General features: G+C 33.9%; 1 protein-coding gene across 1 annotated transcript in view; it reads right to left on the minus strand.

Moving 5' to 3' along the window:
- LOC119080939 (Down syndrome cell adhesion molecule-like protein Dscam2) overlaps positions 1–13,551 on the minus strand; it is an 83,536-nt gene extending 69,985 nt beyond the window's left edge. The window contains 1 exon segment of the mRNA XM_037189562.1: positions 12,630–13,551. Coding sequence (XP_037045457.1) covers positions 12,630–12,669 — 40 coding nt within the window. The 5' untranslated portion in view covers positions 12,670–13,551.
- Positions 13,552–14,008: the final 457 nt, after the last annotated feature.

Genomic DNA, 14,008 nt, shown 5'->3' on the forward strand with positions numbered 1-14,008 from the left:
GATCAGTGATCACTTACAGTTTTGAAGCCAAAACGAATTATCTAGATGTTGAAAGGACGTTTTCGCACTTAAAACTAAATGGGACGTCGTCGCCGTTTTTGTATGTTGCTCAAAATCCTGTTCATGTATTGAGTGTTTCAACGATAAAGCGTTACCGAAGTCGTAAAGAAATGGAGTATGCTGATGCTTGAAAGGTAGATGAATGAAGATGGATGAATGAGAATGTGTGTGTAATGTTAATAAAAGCGTGTGAAAGTAGGATCTGAATTCGAATTTGATTTTCTTTAAGTGGGGTAGAGGGCCTTGGAGTTTGACTTTTGATTTTAAAGCTGAGAATTTTCAAGCGGCTTTGTGTTGTCAATTTTTGTGGATTCTGAGAGCTGGTCGCCGTAAAAGAAGTAACTTTGACCCTTGACTAACTGAACGCTGTAACAAAGGGAAAGAATGGAGGTAAAATTGTGTGAATTTGTTGAGACGTAATTTTTCTCTGTATTTTTGAGTGTTCATTTTGCTTTTGACTGAGTTCTCATGATGTTTTCCTAATTGTAGGCCGTTACGCGTAGTTGCGTCTAGGTACTGACTACTTGCTCAATGTGAGTTTACGGTCTGCTGTCTTGTGAAGGAACCGGTGTAACAACTGAAGATGGATAGTTCTACACTGTCCTAGGGCCGCCACCGAGTTCTGAGGCCGAAACAGCTCTCTGTCCGATAGCCAAGCTATCAAATTTCACTCTACGTGATGATAGACTGGGTAAGGCAAGAGGTTTTAACTTTGTTACGAGATTTGCTTTTCTGGCGAGCTTTGTCTATGGCAAGCCTTATTTGATTTTGTATGAAATAAGAAAGAAGGAGAATCGGGTAAACCCTCAACATTCTTCATACGAGAATGTTGAGTGAATAGAAAATGTTTAGACTATTCTTTGTTGACCAGACTGGCGAATCCAATATAATCTTCGGTCGAATTCTTAACCAACTTTACGGGATCTTGACGAGAAACGTGAAATTAGTAGTGACTATCCTTAGCTACAGTTCAAGCCAGCCAGAGTACAGCTTTTCTCTTCTAAGAAAAAAACAGATTTTTTTAAATATGGGGCTAACGTCTGTGAGCTTTGAACACACCATAGACGACAGTTTTGTACTCAATTAATTGCTGGAAATTTACCTTACAAGCTGTATCACAATTGTTTTCAAATAACACCACAATTCCAATGTTGTCCATTGCACAAAGGCTAGAAGTGCCGCATTTCTCCTACTAGAAAAATTTCCCAATGTTTCCAAATGATTTTTTTCGTTTATTTTCGCTGTGCAAGAAAATTGAACGAAGTGCCTTTTGGACAACCAAGGCCTTTTCAGTAATATTCGCCTCATAAAGCATTTGGCTTATTTTGCTGAGTAAAGAATCATGTGTGACAATAACCCGACAGAAGACTTGGAACTAATTTTATATATTCTTTGCAATGTTTTATCGGTAGTAAAAAGAAGCCAAGTCATATCGCCTAGCATTCACGTAAATTTTGCGACTCAACAAAAAACGTAAACCACAATCAAAATGTTTATTATAATATATTTCATTCGAAAGCGTGTGTAGCGCTTAGCAAGTCATAATATACAAACTAAATCCCAACAAATTATCTCAATTCTTACCTCTTCCTTTTCTTCAGATTCCCTTACTTTATATTCTGCACAATTTTAACGAACAAACAAAGCAAAATCCACAAACAAAATTATTTACGAAAACTATATATTTAATTGAATTTGCAGCATTCGAATTAACAGAGGAACGAGTGAACCATTACCGTACAAATATGAATGTAGTGAAATGTATGTCTATATCCGTACTACATTATATCCCTCGTACTGCTGAAGGGTTGATGTAAAGATGTGCTTATTTGTGTTAAGTAGGGTGATGTATTGGTGATAATATAGACGTGGAATGAATAATTTATACTTTTCAAACGGAAACTTTTGAGTTAATTTACTTTAATGTCAGTTGTGGTGCTGGGAATATAGAAAAAGTGTTTCTGAAAAGCGTTATAGCTTCCGCAACAATTACTTGTTTCTGACTTGTTATTGATGAATAATGATAAATCGTTTGTAATAACGATTTCTACTTGCTGTAATCATTCTTCCCATATCCGTCTGTGTATCCGTCGTGAACTCGAACTGTCTAAGTAATTTCACATTCGACAGTACCCCTATCTCGAGTTATCATGAACCCATGTCAGTCAATCGTTTTTATTGATAATATTATATAAATATTGACTTGATACAATTATAGATTTTCCACCCTTATCTCATTCACGATACTTTTATTATCATAATTACGTAATTACCGTGACTGTAATGCTCTGTATGCTGATCCCATACGTAACACCAGCCTAAGCACAACTTTGTATAAATAAGTTTTTAGCCCAGGGCCTAGCAAACAAACCAAAAAGATTTTCATACCACGTTCGTTCGTTTCGTATGGTGTGGTAAACGATAAGTATACTCTTGAAGATATATCATTCCGATAATAATGAATGTATGATCAGACCATTAACACTAATTCCGCAGAGAGTTTCATGGTTTTGAGCATTGTTTTTGCGAAAACTTTCCGATTTGAAACATAATACACATTTCGAACTAATAACCGGGTCAACAATAAATTACGATGCTGGAATACATTGTTCGACGAGGTTGAAATTATATAATATGTCTGTTAATCGAAAAAAAAAGACTCGGATTACAGCTGATTAGAGACATAGAGATATAGAGTGACATAGAAATGTAGAAATAGTTATGTACGACCGCTAAAGTAGGTAATTGTAATTCAACAAAAGTTATGTACCAAACCTTTACGAATTAGAACGGAACTCGAAACATGTACATCTCCTAATTTAGTTCACATTGTGCATGTCTTTACAACTGGAACAGGAATACTAATTTAAAGAGATTCAGATTTGTTAGAAGTCTCATTCTCACTTATATGTGCAACTTATGCAAGTCAATAGTTGTTTAGAAGGTGTAGTAGTTGCTCCATAACTTCCATCATATCGACTTCACCTTTCGTACTACAGCACTTTATTTTAACAACATAAAAATCACTGCATTTACCATAAACCACAGCAGCTTACTGCCGTTTATATCGTCTATCCCAAAGGTGCAAGTGGTACGAAAATAGTTGCAGCTACATACAATGCCAACCACTTAACATAATACATAAGAACATAACACTTTATTTTTGATAAAACGATCCACATCTGAGGTTCATTGAATTGTCTGCTTAGTTACTCCCATGGATATTGAAATGCTAATAAAATTGATTTTTTCCACATTATTTAAAGAGGATACCGGGTTGGAAATTGCTGGATAAATCTTGTTTACTTGTACTCCTCGGTAATCGAAAAATAAGTTTTCGTTAAAAAAAATCACTGCCGTATAATGAGAGAGAAATTGTATATGTAGGTGCTTAAACGGCGTATGGCCATTTAAGAGGAGCAGCTGCAAATTATTGTAAAATTGATTTTTGTAAATAGGATTTTGAATAAGTAATGTACCCAGATTGAGTTAATAATTAAGTTAGCGGTGGTTACACCATCGACGTCGATCATTTTGTGTTGTATTTTGTTTTTGTTTATACGAATCGTCGTTTCGTTAGAATCAGATTCTATTTGAAACAATATGACAACAGACATATAATAAGAAAAATTATCGAAAAAGGTCTGGATATACTTACATATGGCTCAAAAGCTTACAATACCAACCTAATATAATCAATAACATCATCTCCCTGCATTTTTAATATTGTTTGCTAAAAACATGCAAACGTTTAGATATTTTTATACGCTTGAGGCAGCAATATACCATCGAAAAATGTATAAGTGAAGAATTCAAAATTATAGTCCATCCTCCTCATAACCATAACCCAATATAATGTCTAAAACATACATTTTTTCGGTAGTGAAATAAATAAATTCTTAAGATGCAGTGGGATATATATGTGTGCGTGAAAGGTGGGCTAGCCGCCAAACGTCGGTTTCCAGCCATAAAATCTTCCATAAAAATCGAAGCCGTTCTCTACCGACTGAATTAGGTACTCCATATCCTTCGAATCGTTGGAATAAACGTTTTTAAGGTCCGGTTAAAGGTCTTTAAGTTCAGTATTTGCTATTAACTGAATAATATAAAATGACTGACTTTGATGCAGTGATCCAACCGAATGAAGTTGATAAGTCAAATTACCGCCACCGTTTTCACTGTCATGTCGCAGTGAAAAAACTGTGGCCGTCGCCGATTAAGTTTCTTGTTCGGCTAACATGGCTGGTGTGTGATGTATAACAATATTTATAGATTGAAGAGTAAAGCTAGGTAACAAGTTTATACATAAAATCTGTGCAAAATCGTATAAAAAAATTCCACAAAAACATATCCGATGAAAAGGTTTTCCCTAAGGCTTTTTGCCAATAAATATCTTTCCTCATACACTCTCATTGATATTAGTCGTAGGAAGAGTGTGGCAAAACATCATAATATACCGAATTTACCATTATTGAGTTCGCATGCGATGTTACCAGTGTTACAGCTAGCACATCGGAGGGCACACATATACTTTAAATATTTACATTTTATCGATATTATTGAAGATGTGGCTTGTTACTAGATGTGTAGTATTACCAATCTAGAAGTTGATGGTGCACACACTTATGGCTATATGTAACTTCAATATCTTCTTACATTTTTTCTCTCACATTGATCATCATATACTATACTAAGCTTCAATCTTTTTTTTTTTTCAAATTTTTCACAGAAAATTCTTGGAAAATGATTTTCATTTTCATTGAACTTATTTGTGAGATTTAACACCATCATTCGTGGTGCACACATAAAGAAAGAAATATTTTCTTGGTCTTTTACATCGCACGTAATACGTATTAAAGGAATTATGTATACGTTCCGATTCCGATTTTTATATCACACAACGTATATTCTCGTTACTTGATTCAGATATAAATATGTTAACGGTTGAGGTTTTCGGATTTACATGGTATAGATTATAGCCGAAAAGGAAGAAAAAGATCCGTCGTGACGGTATCGATATATATTCATTCATTTTGCCATTTGGTATCCAATTCGGATGGGTGTTATTCGAAATATAACGACGACAGAAGAAAGGAATTACGAACATTAATTGATTTTACGTTTATTTTCGGTTTCAAATTCATTTTGTTATTCAATTTATGAGCTAGGTGGCTTGCGACATTATCCATTTTAAGTAATTCAAATTCGACTGGAGATGTAACCTCACTTACAACAATACGAACACAACAAAAGGATCCTTTTCCTTAATTTTCCGCGAGTATTTGGGTAGAATTTTAAACGAAAAAACGACAAATTAAATAAATTACATCAACGAGAATGTTACACGTGATGAGAAAAGCACTTCAGGAAAATGTGTTTGTCAAACTGACAACAGTTGCATTTTAGACAATAGGAACAATTGGTGATTGGCCTCGAATTCGGCAAATAAAAGAATTTACGAGAAAATTACATTTTCTACTTAAAGGGAACCTTTACCAAAAACACCATCAATTCAACTTCAAATTAATAGAGATGGTCCATAAAGGACGTCCATTCAATTTCTCGTTAGTGGAGGATGTTCTTCAAAAACTGACCCGTAGTGGATATATCCACATTTATTGACTCTAGACGCATCTTTAAAGCCAGTAAACGATAAAACTCTCTTAACATTCGGTGGAAAAGAGCTGTAAGTTCCACCGACGAAACATGACCGCGACAGAATGTCCCTTTTGGCTTTCGGCGCAATAAGATCGAATGTTCTTGCTTTGGAAGTTGGAGTAATTCACTCATACGGGTACCTAGATTCAATGAGCAAAAGCGCCTTGCGCACACAAGACAGATTAGCAAGGTAACAAAACAAATCACAGCCCAGGACCACATTAGTGAATGCCGATGTCGATTCGTATCGTCCCAAGCCACAGATGAATCTAATACAGTCCTTGAATGCCTTACCAAAAACAGTCATCGCCGAAACTTGCAGCTTGCAAATCCATAGCTTGGAAACTTAACTAAACATCACATTTTCCCATCGTCTGGAGCCTGACACACTTAATGAGTCCTATTTGATGGCCATGAAACAACAAAACGTTTAAATCAAATCTTCACTTAATCATCATATTTCGTTGTTGACTTAAAATACCATACCAGCACGGAATGTTCCGTTTTGTCAATACAAATTCAAAAATATCAAATATCAAATATATCAAACCAAAACCCTATTTCTCATTTTACAAAGTACAACTTCAAATAAATGATATCGCAAAGCAATGATGACGTTAATATCCCGCCACCTTCCTGGTATCGTTTTTCATCTCTATCAACAAATTTAATTTAGTCATCCGCCACAATATAATGACACCCCATCGTACTCTTCCAATAACTCAACCACTTTCCTTTTCCTTTCCTTTCCTATTCTCTCTTCCTTATTTTGAAAATCCTTTCCGGCACAGTATTGCATCTGACTTATAAAACAATAATTCGCGTATTATATTTGGATGAGTTGAGCATCGAATTGAAGAGTATTGTAATGTATACAGCACAAAATATTCTTTTTGAGGTAAATATATGAAGCTTTTTATTTATATAAACGAGTGCATTCAGTTTCAATATATGAGATCATATTGACACTTCATATACCCTTAGAGAAAGAAGAGAAATATTAGCAATATTTTCGCCATTTGTCGTTATCCGGGGGATGGTGTTCTCCATTTCTGTAATAAATCTTCATGCAATATGTATACGACATATCCGTCTCTATGCAATGATTTGCTTAATTGGAATGCTAATCTAAATAATTCGTCGTCTATATAGAAAAAAATCTGTATTTATGTCTGCCCATGTTGGTATAATTTATACCGTTGAATAAAACCTTTTGCGTGTGATGTTCGGTGGAAAAAAAAATCTGCTGAAGAGGGTACTTGTTGGGTTAAAGTGCTGAATTTATAAAGACATGGAAAATTCATCATTTTTTGCCTCCATAATCTTCCATCTAGTTGAATTTGTTTAAGCAAATTTTACATTTGAAAGATATATATGGAAAAGACGTTTTCAAGCTAAGATCGGCAATTGAATTCTTCAAGATTGCATAAAAGTTGGGGACTAATCAAGTCTACCTCTCATGGATGTTTTTTTCTTCGGCATTTTTCTTCCCTTAATATTATTACGTTTCCGATATGATTCAATATATATTCCATTCGAGTGTGTTGTGTGTATTGGAATATTGAGTAATTTTCGACCGAAAGTAAATAATGACAAGGCGACAATGGCACAAAGGTTCGGATAACATCAATGTTGTCTTTGACGCTTATACGATGAGAGAATGAGTAATAATTATTATTATTGTTGAATTATGTATGATGGCTGAGGACGAGAGCTAAAAGTAATTTATTCCAGAGCGAAATGTTTGTTTGTTTTGGATAGAAGATTCAGGCATTCAGGTAAATGATTTTTTTAAGGGGAGTCTTAGAATTTAATATTCCTCGCAAAATGTTCGTCTGATAAGGGCTACGGTATTCATATTTTTAAAGAAGAAATTCTCCGTATATTATTATGCAAATTTTCCACTGCAATACTTATCCCTTATCCCCTAAATTCACGAAACAAAATTGAGATGCCGCTGTGCTAAGCGATTTATGTCGGTAATCATTTTAATTAATTAAATTTGATGCGTTGAAATTACCATTAAAATATCAGATTACAGTGGTCGTGAAATGGCTTGTTAGGTTTAAATTTTTATGGCCATAAGCAGATGTCGTTGTGAGGGTCCACTACACTCCTTAAACCATTTCAGTCGTAATGTGACAGAACTTTGAAAGATTGCTTACACAACTAAAAATATTAGAAAAATTCAATCAAATCTGGATAAGTCTTAGCATAATATTACACTTCAATCGTCACACATGTGCTGGGCATGCTAAATATTTACCCAAATAAAATGTACATTTGCTGTGTCATTGAAAGGATGAATTACGTTTCACTTTGTTTAACTTTTCTTTGCTTGCGATGAATTGTTTCTAATTCAATCTTTGTACAGTAAACAATTTGAATACCAAAAAAGGGTTCACGGTGATACGGTATGTATATTCGAATAGATCTGACAATGAAAGGACATTTTCTGTTTTTATTGTTTTCTAACAAACATTACACAGATAGATAGAAGGACGGACTGTGCATATAAACGCGCGCTCTATAAATAGATACTCGAACAGATCCCAAAAATATATGCTCGGAAGAAAATTGTTTTCAAGTTTACAGTTGACTTAAATCGAAAATATTACGCATTTTGATTTCGTTTGTTTGTTCTTAAAGCGATAACCATTGATGGCCTTAAATATTTTTCATGTCTATTCAATTCATCTGGAGAATTTCCCGGTAACTTTGAACTTTACTTTTCGTTTACTACGGGCACACGGCACCAAAATTATAGATGGAGAGTTACTTCGCTTGTATTGAGAACATTGATATTTCCATTTTCATTAGGTTTTAAATACACTTGGCTCTGTAATAGCAACCTAATACAAAACTAATCACATATTATCATTGTTGCTAACTGTTAAAAGTAATTGCCAATATTTCATTCAATCAGTTTTAACATACGGGTTTTCATCTGTTTTCGACAAAAACGACAAAAATATAAATGACTCTCATTGGCTAGCGTACCCTTTTGAGGCAAATTTCATGTTAAGACTATTAAAGTAGTAGATTCTTAAGGATCTCTTGAAAATGTTTAGTAGAAGAAGTCGTAAATCCATTTTACTGGTGATATGTTTGCCCTTTGTGAAATGTAACGCCATTCGTAAGTGAAAGGGTGGTGATATGCTTGCCGTTTGTGAAATATAACGACATTCGCATGTGAAAGGGTGAAAACTGTTCGTAGGTGTAAAGAGAAACATAATTTGCAAGCGCCAGCCAATAGCATTTATTTAGTATAATATTTCGCAGACTTTTACCAACAGTATTTATATTCACGAAATATTTATTCTTAACCTGCACGCTTGCAAACTGTTTTGGTGGGGTATGACTGAGGTAAAAATAAAAATTCCATTCATTTCCTCTGTAAACTTTTCATGTGAATTTTAAATTAAAATTCTTTCATAAGCTGAAATATTTTAATTTTGTTTGGAAGAAAATTATTACATTCGTTGTAACGTTATCGTTTATAATATTGATATTTCGGAAAAACTGTCTTTTTTGTCACATTTCTGTTAAAATTCCGAGAACAGACAAAATATATTTATTCCGCAAATGGTCTTACGATCAAGAAAATAATGTAATTCGTATTGTTACTTAAAGCTTATTTCGAATTCCGTATCATCTCAATTATTGCTCAACCCTACACCTCAAGTTCAAAGAAAACAATTGAGAAAATTGAATTTAATTAAATCATGATATAGAAATTACGATATTAAATTTTGGTAGTCAATTTCTTGTCAGAGGTAACAGACAGGCAAAATGTATTTCTTGGAGTGGATATACACTCATATTCTTATGTATCATTTTTAAAATACTTGGCAACTTGGAATGATATAGTTATGACTTAATTGCATTCGACATTTATTGAATTTTCGTTTAAATTTCAATTGTTCTTGGTACACTCTCGCAAAGTGAAATATTAAACGACTTTAATGTTCCAGGTTGATTTAACGGGTCAGTGCTCAAAATATTCAAATTTGTTATGAATTGGTGGAACGGTGATTTAATCAAAAGTTGGGTTGATGATCAACGCTTGATCTTCAAAAAAGTGGATTGATGATCAAATTTCTAATTTGCTTAATCAGTGTGATTATTTGATGTTCATTTTTGTAAAATACTTATGTTTGATCATCATTATTGAATGTTCTCATTAATGGTACATACATTTCGTCTGTGCGTGAAAATTTATATTTTGACTCGGGGAAGGTTATAAGCCGACTCGAAGGAAGAAGAATGAAAAAGTATATTTTTTTACAAAGTCGATAAAGTTTGCAAAATCAACTTGTGCACCTAGGTGTACACTATTTACGTCAACTCACTTCGATCTCGATACAAAAGAAATTACGCAAGTCAAGTCACTTCAAGCTTATGAACTCAGGGTTCTAAAACTTGACAGTAGGCACACAACTATAAAACTGTTGAAGGAGGCATTTACATAAATTCAAAGTAATCATATTAGGCCATGTAATAACAAATTGTTTTTTGTTTCATTCGTTCTGAGGATTAGGACAAATAAAGAAGTCATTTTTACGTGCTTATTTTATTCATACGCTCTGGTAGTTCTAACAGGTTATGAGGCCCAGAAAAGAATAATCTTAAAGTAAAAATGGGTTTGAATGATAAAGTAAGTCTGACGAAATTGAACGGAAATAACTATTTCAATTGGCGCTACAAGATGGAAATGTTGCTCATTGGAAAGGGATACTGGAAGGTCATTAAGGACGATAAACCTGATCCAGTAACTGATGCATGGAAGGAAAAAGATGAGAAAACTCACGCTCTTATCGCCTTGTCTATCGAAGATGATCAAATCGGTCATATTAGAAACTGTAAAAGTGCGAATGAAGCGTGGATCTCACTCAAGGAATTCCATGAGAAAAACACACCGAACAGTCGTGTGGCAATCCTGCGAAAATTGATGACAAAGAAGTTGGAAGAAAATGGTGACATGGTGACTCATGTCAATGAAATGAACGAACTCTTTCAAAAATTGTTAGCTCTCGGTGAAGAATTGAAACCAGAATTCATTCTCAGTGCGACTTTAATTAGTTCGCTACCAGATAGTTACGATGCGCTAGCAACAGTGTTGGAATCTCGTGATAAAGAACTTACTTCGGGTATTGTATGCTCAAAGTTGATTGATGAATACCAACGACGAAAAGAAAGAACTGCAACTGCTACAAGTGAAATATCATCAGCCTACAAATTGAACTCTACTCCGCGATATTCGAAGGAAGAAGTCATATGTTTCTTTTGTGAAAAGAAAGGACACTACAAACAAAGCTGTGAAGATTACAAGGAGTGGATGGAAAGAAAACAATCTAAAGGTGATAAAGCTAGATTGGTAAAAGAAGACGGGAGTAGATTGGTGATAGAAGACGATTATTTCACGGTTGACTATGCGTTTTAAGAAACAACTCGATTATCTTTCATCTTACGGCAACGACTATGGCAATGTTGAACGGACAAAAGAAAAGAAAAGAAAAGGAAGAAAAGAAAAGGAAGAAAAGAAAAGGAAGAAAAGAAAAGGAAGAAAAGAAAAGAAAAGAAGAAGTAGAAGAAGACCTAGAAGAAGGAGAAGGATCTGAAGATTAAGGATTTTTTTTAATTGGAATTTATGTGAATGAGAAGAAGTGTTGAAGGAGGCATTTACATAAATTCAAAGTAATCATATTAGGCCATATAATAACAAATTGTTTTTTGTTTCATTCGTTCTGAGGATTAGGACAAATAAAGAAGTCATTTTTACGTGCTTATTTTATTCATACGCTCTGGTAGTTCTAACAAAAACACTGTACAAAAATGTCACAGTAAATAGCACTCTATTTGGCAGATGTAGAGAATGATCCCATCGTCATCTATCAAGCAGTAGTATCAGTCAGTGCAAATATTCAAAAACGTTTTCAACTACCTTTTTCCTGATTTTTATTGCAAATTAATCGGTGCACTCAGAAAGGTGTGTAAATCGTTTTTCTTTACGAATATGATATGAGAATTCAACGAAATTTCGACAATTTTTTTTAGGGTATCATGAATAAAGATATTAATATGATTACAGCGTTTCTAAAGAAGGCTCAGAAGCAAATTAATTGAAACATAGATGGAAGGAAAACCATTACACGTAACCTGACCTGTCCCATTCATCTGTTATCGATAACGACGACAAAAATAATGACAATTTCTGGGTAATATGGTCCTCTTTATATATTCTAATGCATGTACAAATGAAGTACAAGATTTGAAATCAACTGGTTAAAAATACTTTGAAAGATGGAAGTAATAGACCCGTAAATGACACTGGTCATATGCTTGCCGTCTGTAATAGGTTAATAAAAGGATTAAAGTTTTTGATACATGCCTTACACAATTCAGACACTCCGTACATAAAACGTGAACATCAATTTGTCAATTTGATCATTAAATATTTGAAACGAACGTTAAAATCTATGAATCAATGAACGATGTGTCATGATGTTCAAATTCAAAAATAATGATCATCAAATTTTGGAACTGATTTTTAAAAGTCGAGTTGATGATCAATAGTTATTTGACCCACAAAATCAATTTGATTTGAAGATTGAGTTCCGAATTTTGATGTTCGAGGTTGATTTCATTTCCAAGAATTTGAATAGATTTTTATTTTCAAAACCTGATTGAAAAATATTGAAGAATAAGGTGTATTAGAAAATCTGTTGCATTACCTTTTTGTTCTTTAAATAACATGTTAGTGCTTTTAATGCACGCATAGCCTTAACACTATTCTTTTTACAAATAAGAAGAGACAGAGTTTAGCAATTATTTTTCCATCGATTGTTTCGAAAAGGATTATAATAATGAAATAATAACGGAACGGGATTAAATTAAATTTAAGTTCTTACCTCCTATAAGAGCGGTGATAGCCAACCATATGAAGATCATCCTTTTGCTCGTCTGATTAAATAAAAGGAGCAAATTCTTTGCTGTCAAAATGATATGAGGTTGAAGAGGATTTACTCTGATTTATTTTTTCAAACTTTTATAAACAGCAAAAATTTTCTTTGATTCTCTTTTGGTGATTTTATTCGCGATATAAGTCGTATTTCAACAGCTTATTCCGCCTGTGTATTATATTCTATTCTTTCGACGTTTTACAAGAAAATATTTATTTATTTTCGTTCAAATATAGTATTGTCGCTTGTCGCTGTTACACTTTTGTGTATATCAAAAGAAAACACGTGGAAATGTGCATTATCTGTTGAGTTGAAATGTCCTTTCCGTACAGTGTCATCGAATTGATTGAATTGATAAAAAACCAATTTTTGTTTTAACACACTGACATGGAAAAATTCAAATTTCCAAAAGTTTCACTGATTGAAAGAATTCAATTTATTCATTCGAATCGATCGTTTACGCAATAATCCGTAATTTGTAAATTCGATATGTTTAATATAAGCTCTGCTATATGCACTCACATCCCACTTTGACGTGTTTATGCATTCTGGATATTATATTTCACTGCTCAGTTCATTTATACTTCTATCTTAATTATATTCGAATATTTGATCGCTTTCAACGGTAACCATAAATCAAATGTCAGCTCACCACCATTCACCACACCACACTGTAGGGCAAACCGTCAGCGAATTATATGATAAAAATTATGTATAAAAATGTTGGAAGTTAAACTTAAACAATTTTCCCGTACGAGTTACGATTGCAAACTGTGCGCAACTGAGAGCAACGTATCTTATAAATTGTGTAGCAAAATCCGTGAACGTTCTGAGATTGGAAATTGTTGACGAAATTCCCTCGGAACGGTTTTTGTTGTCCCTCTTTTCGCTCCACACGCGCTATTACAACACAAAATTCATTGTACACACATACAATCGGATTCATCTCCAAAAATTGAACAGATTCTGCGCCAGACAAAGATTTATCATATGAGACCGTGGAATATCCACGTTGTCCAACTCATCAGTTTTGTTTTGCATTCTCTTCGCAGTTGAGATTTATGCTCTTCGAGATAAAGGTGGAACTGATGCTGCGTGCGGACACTGTACAATTATACCCCTTTAATTATTATTGATGTGTTATAATGCTGGCTCACGTTGCATTGTTATTTTAAATAGGATTTATCGTAGTCCAGTGTCTTTTGCCGTTTTTTAGGTCGCTAGGTTTCTCGAAGAACGAGAGCCTCTGAACATATCAGGTCCTCATTATAAGACTCCGGCTTTTAAGCTATTATTTTACTTTGCGTCAGAAGGGTTCCTAACAAGGG

This window comes from Bradysia coprophila, unplaced genomic scaffold, assembly GCF_014529535.1.
Source record: "Bradysia coprophila strain Holo2 unplaced genomic scaffold, BU_Bcop_v1 contig_350, whole genome shotgun sequence".
In the NCBI taxonomy this organism is placed as follows: domain Eukaryota; kingdom Metazoa; phylum Arthropoda; class Insecta; order Diptera; family Sciaridae; genus Bradysia; species Bradysia coprophila.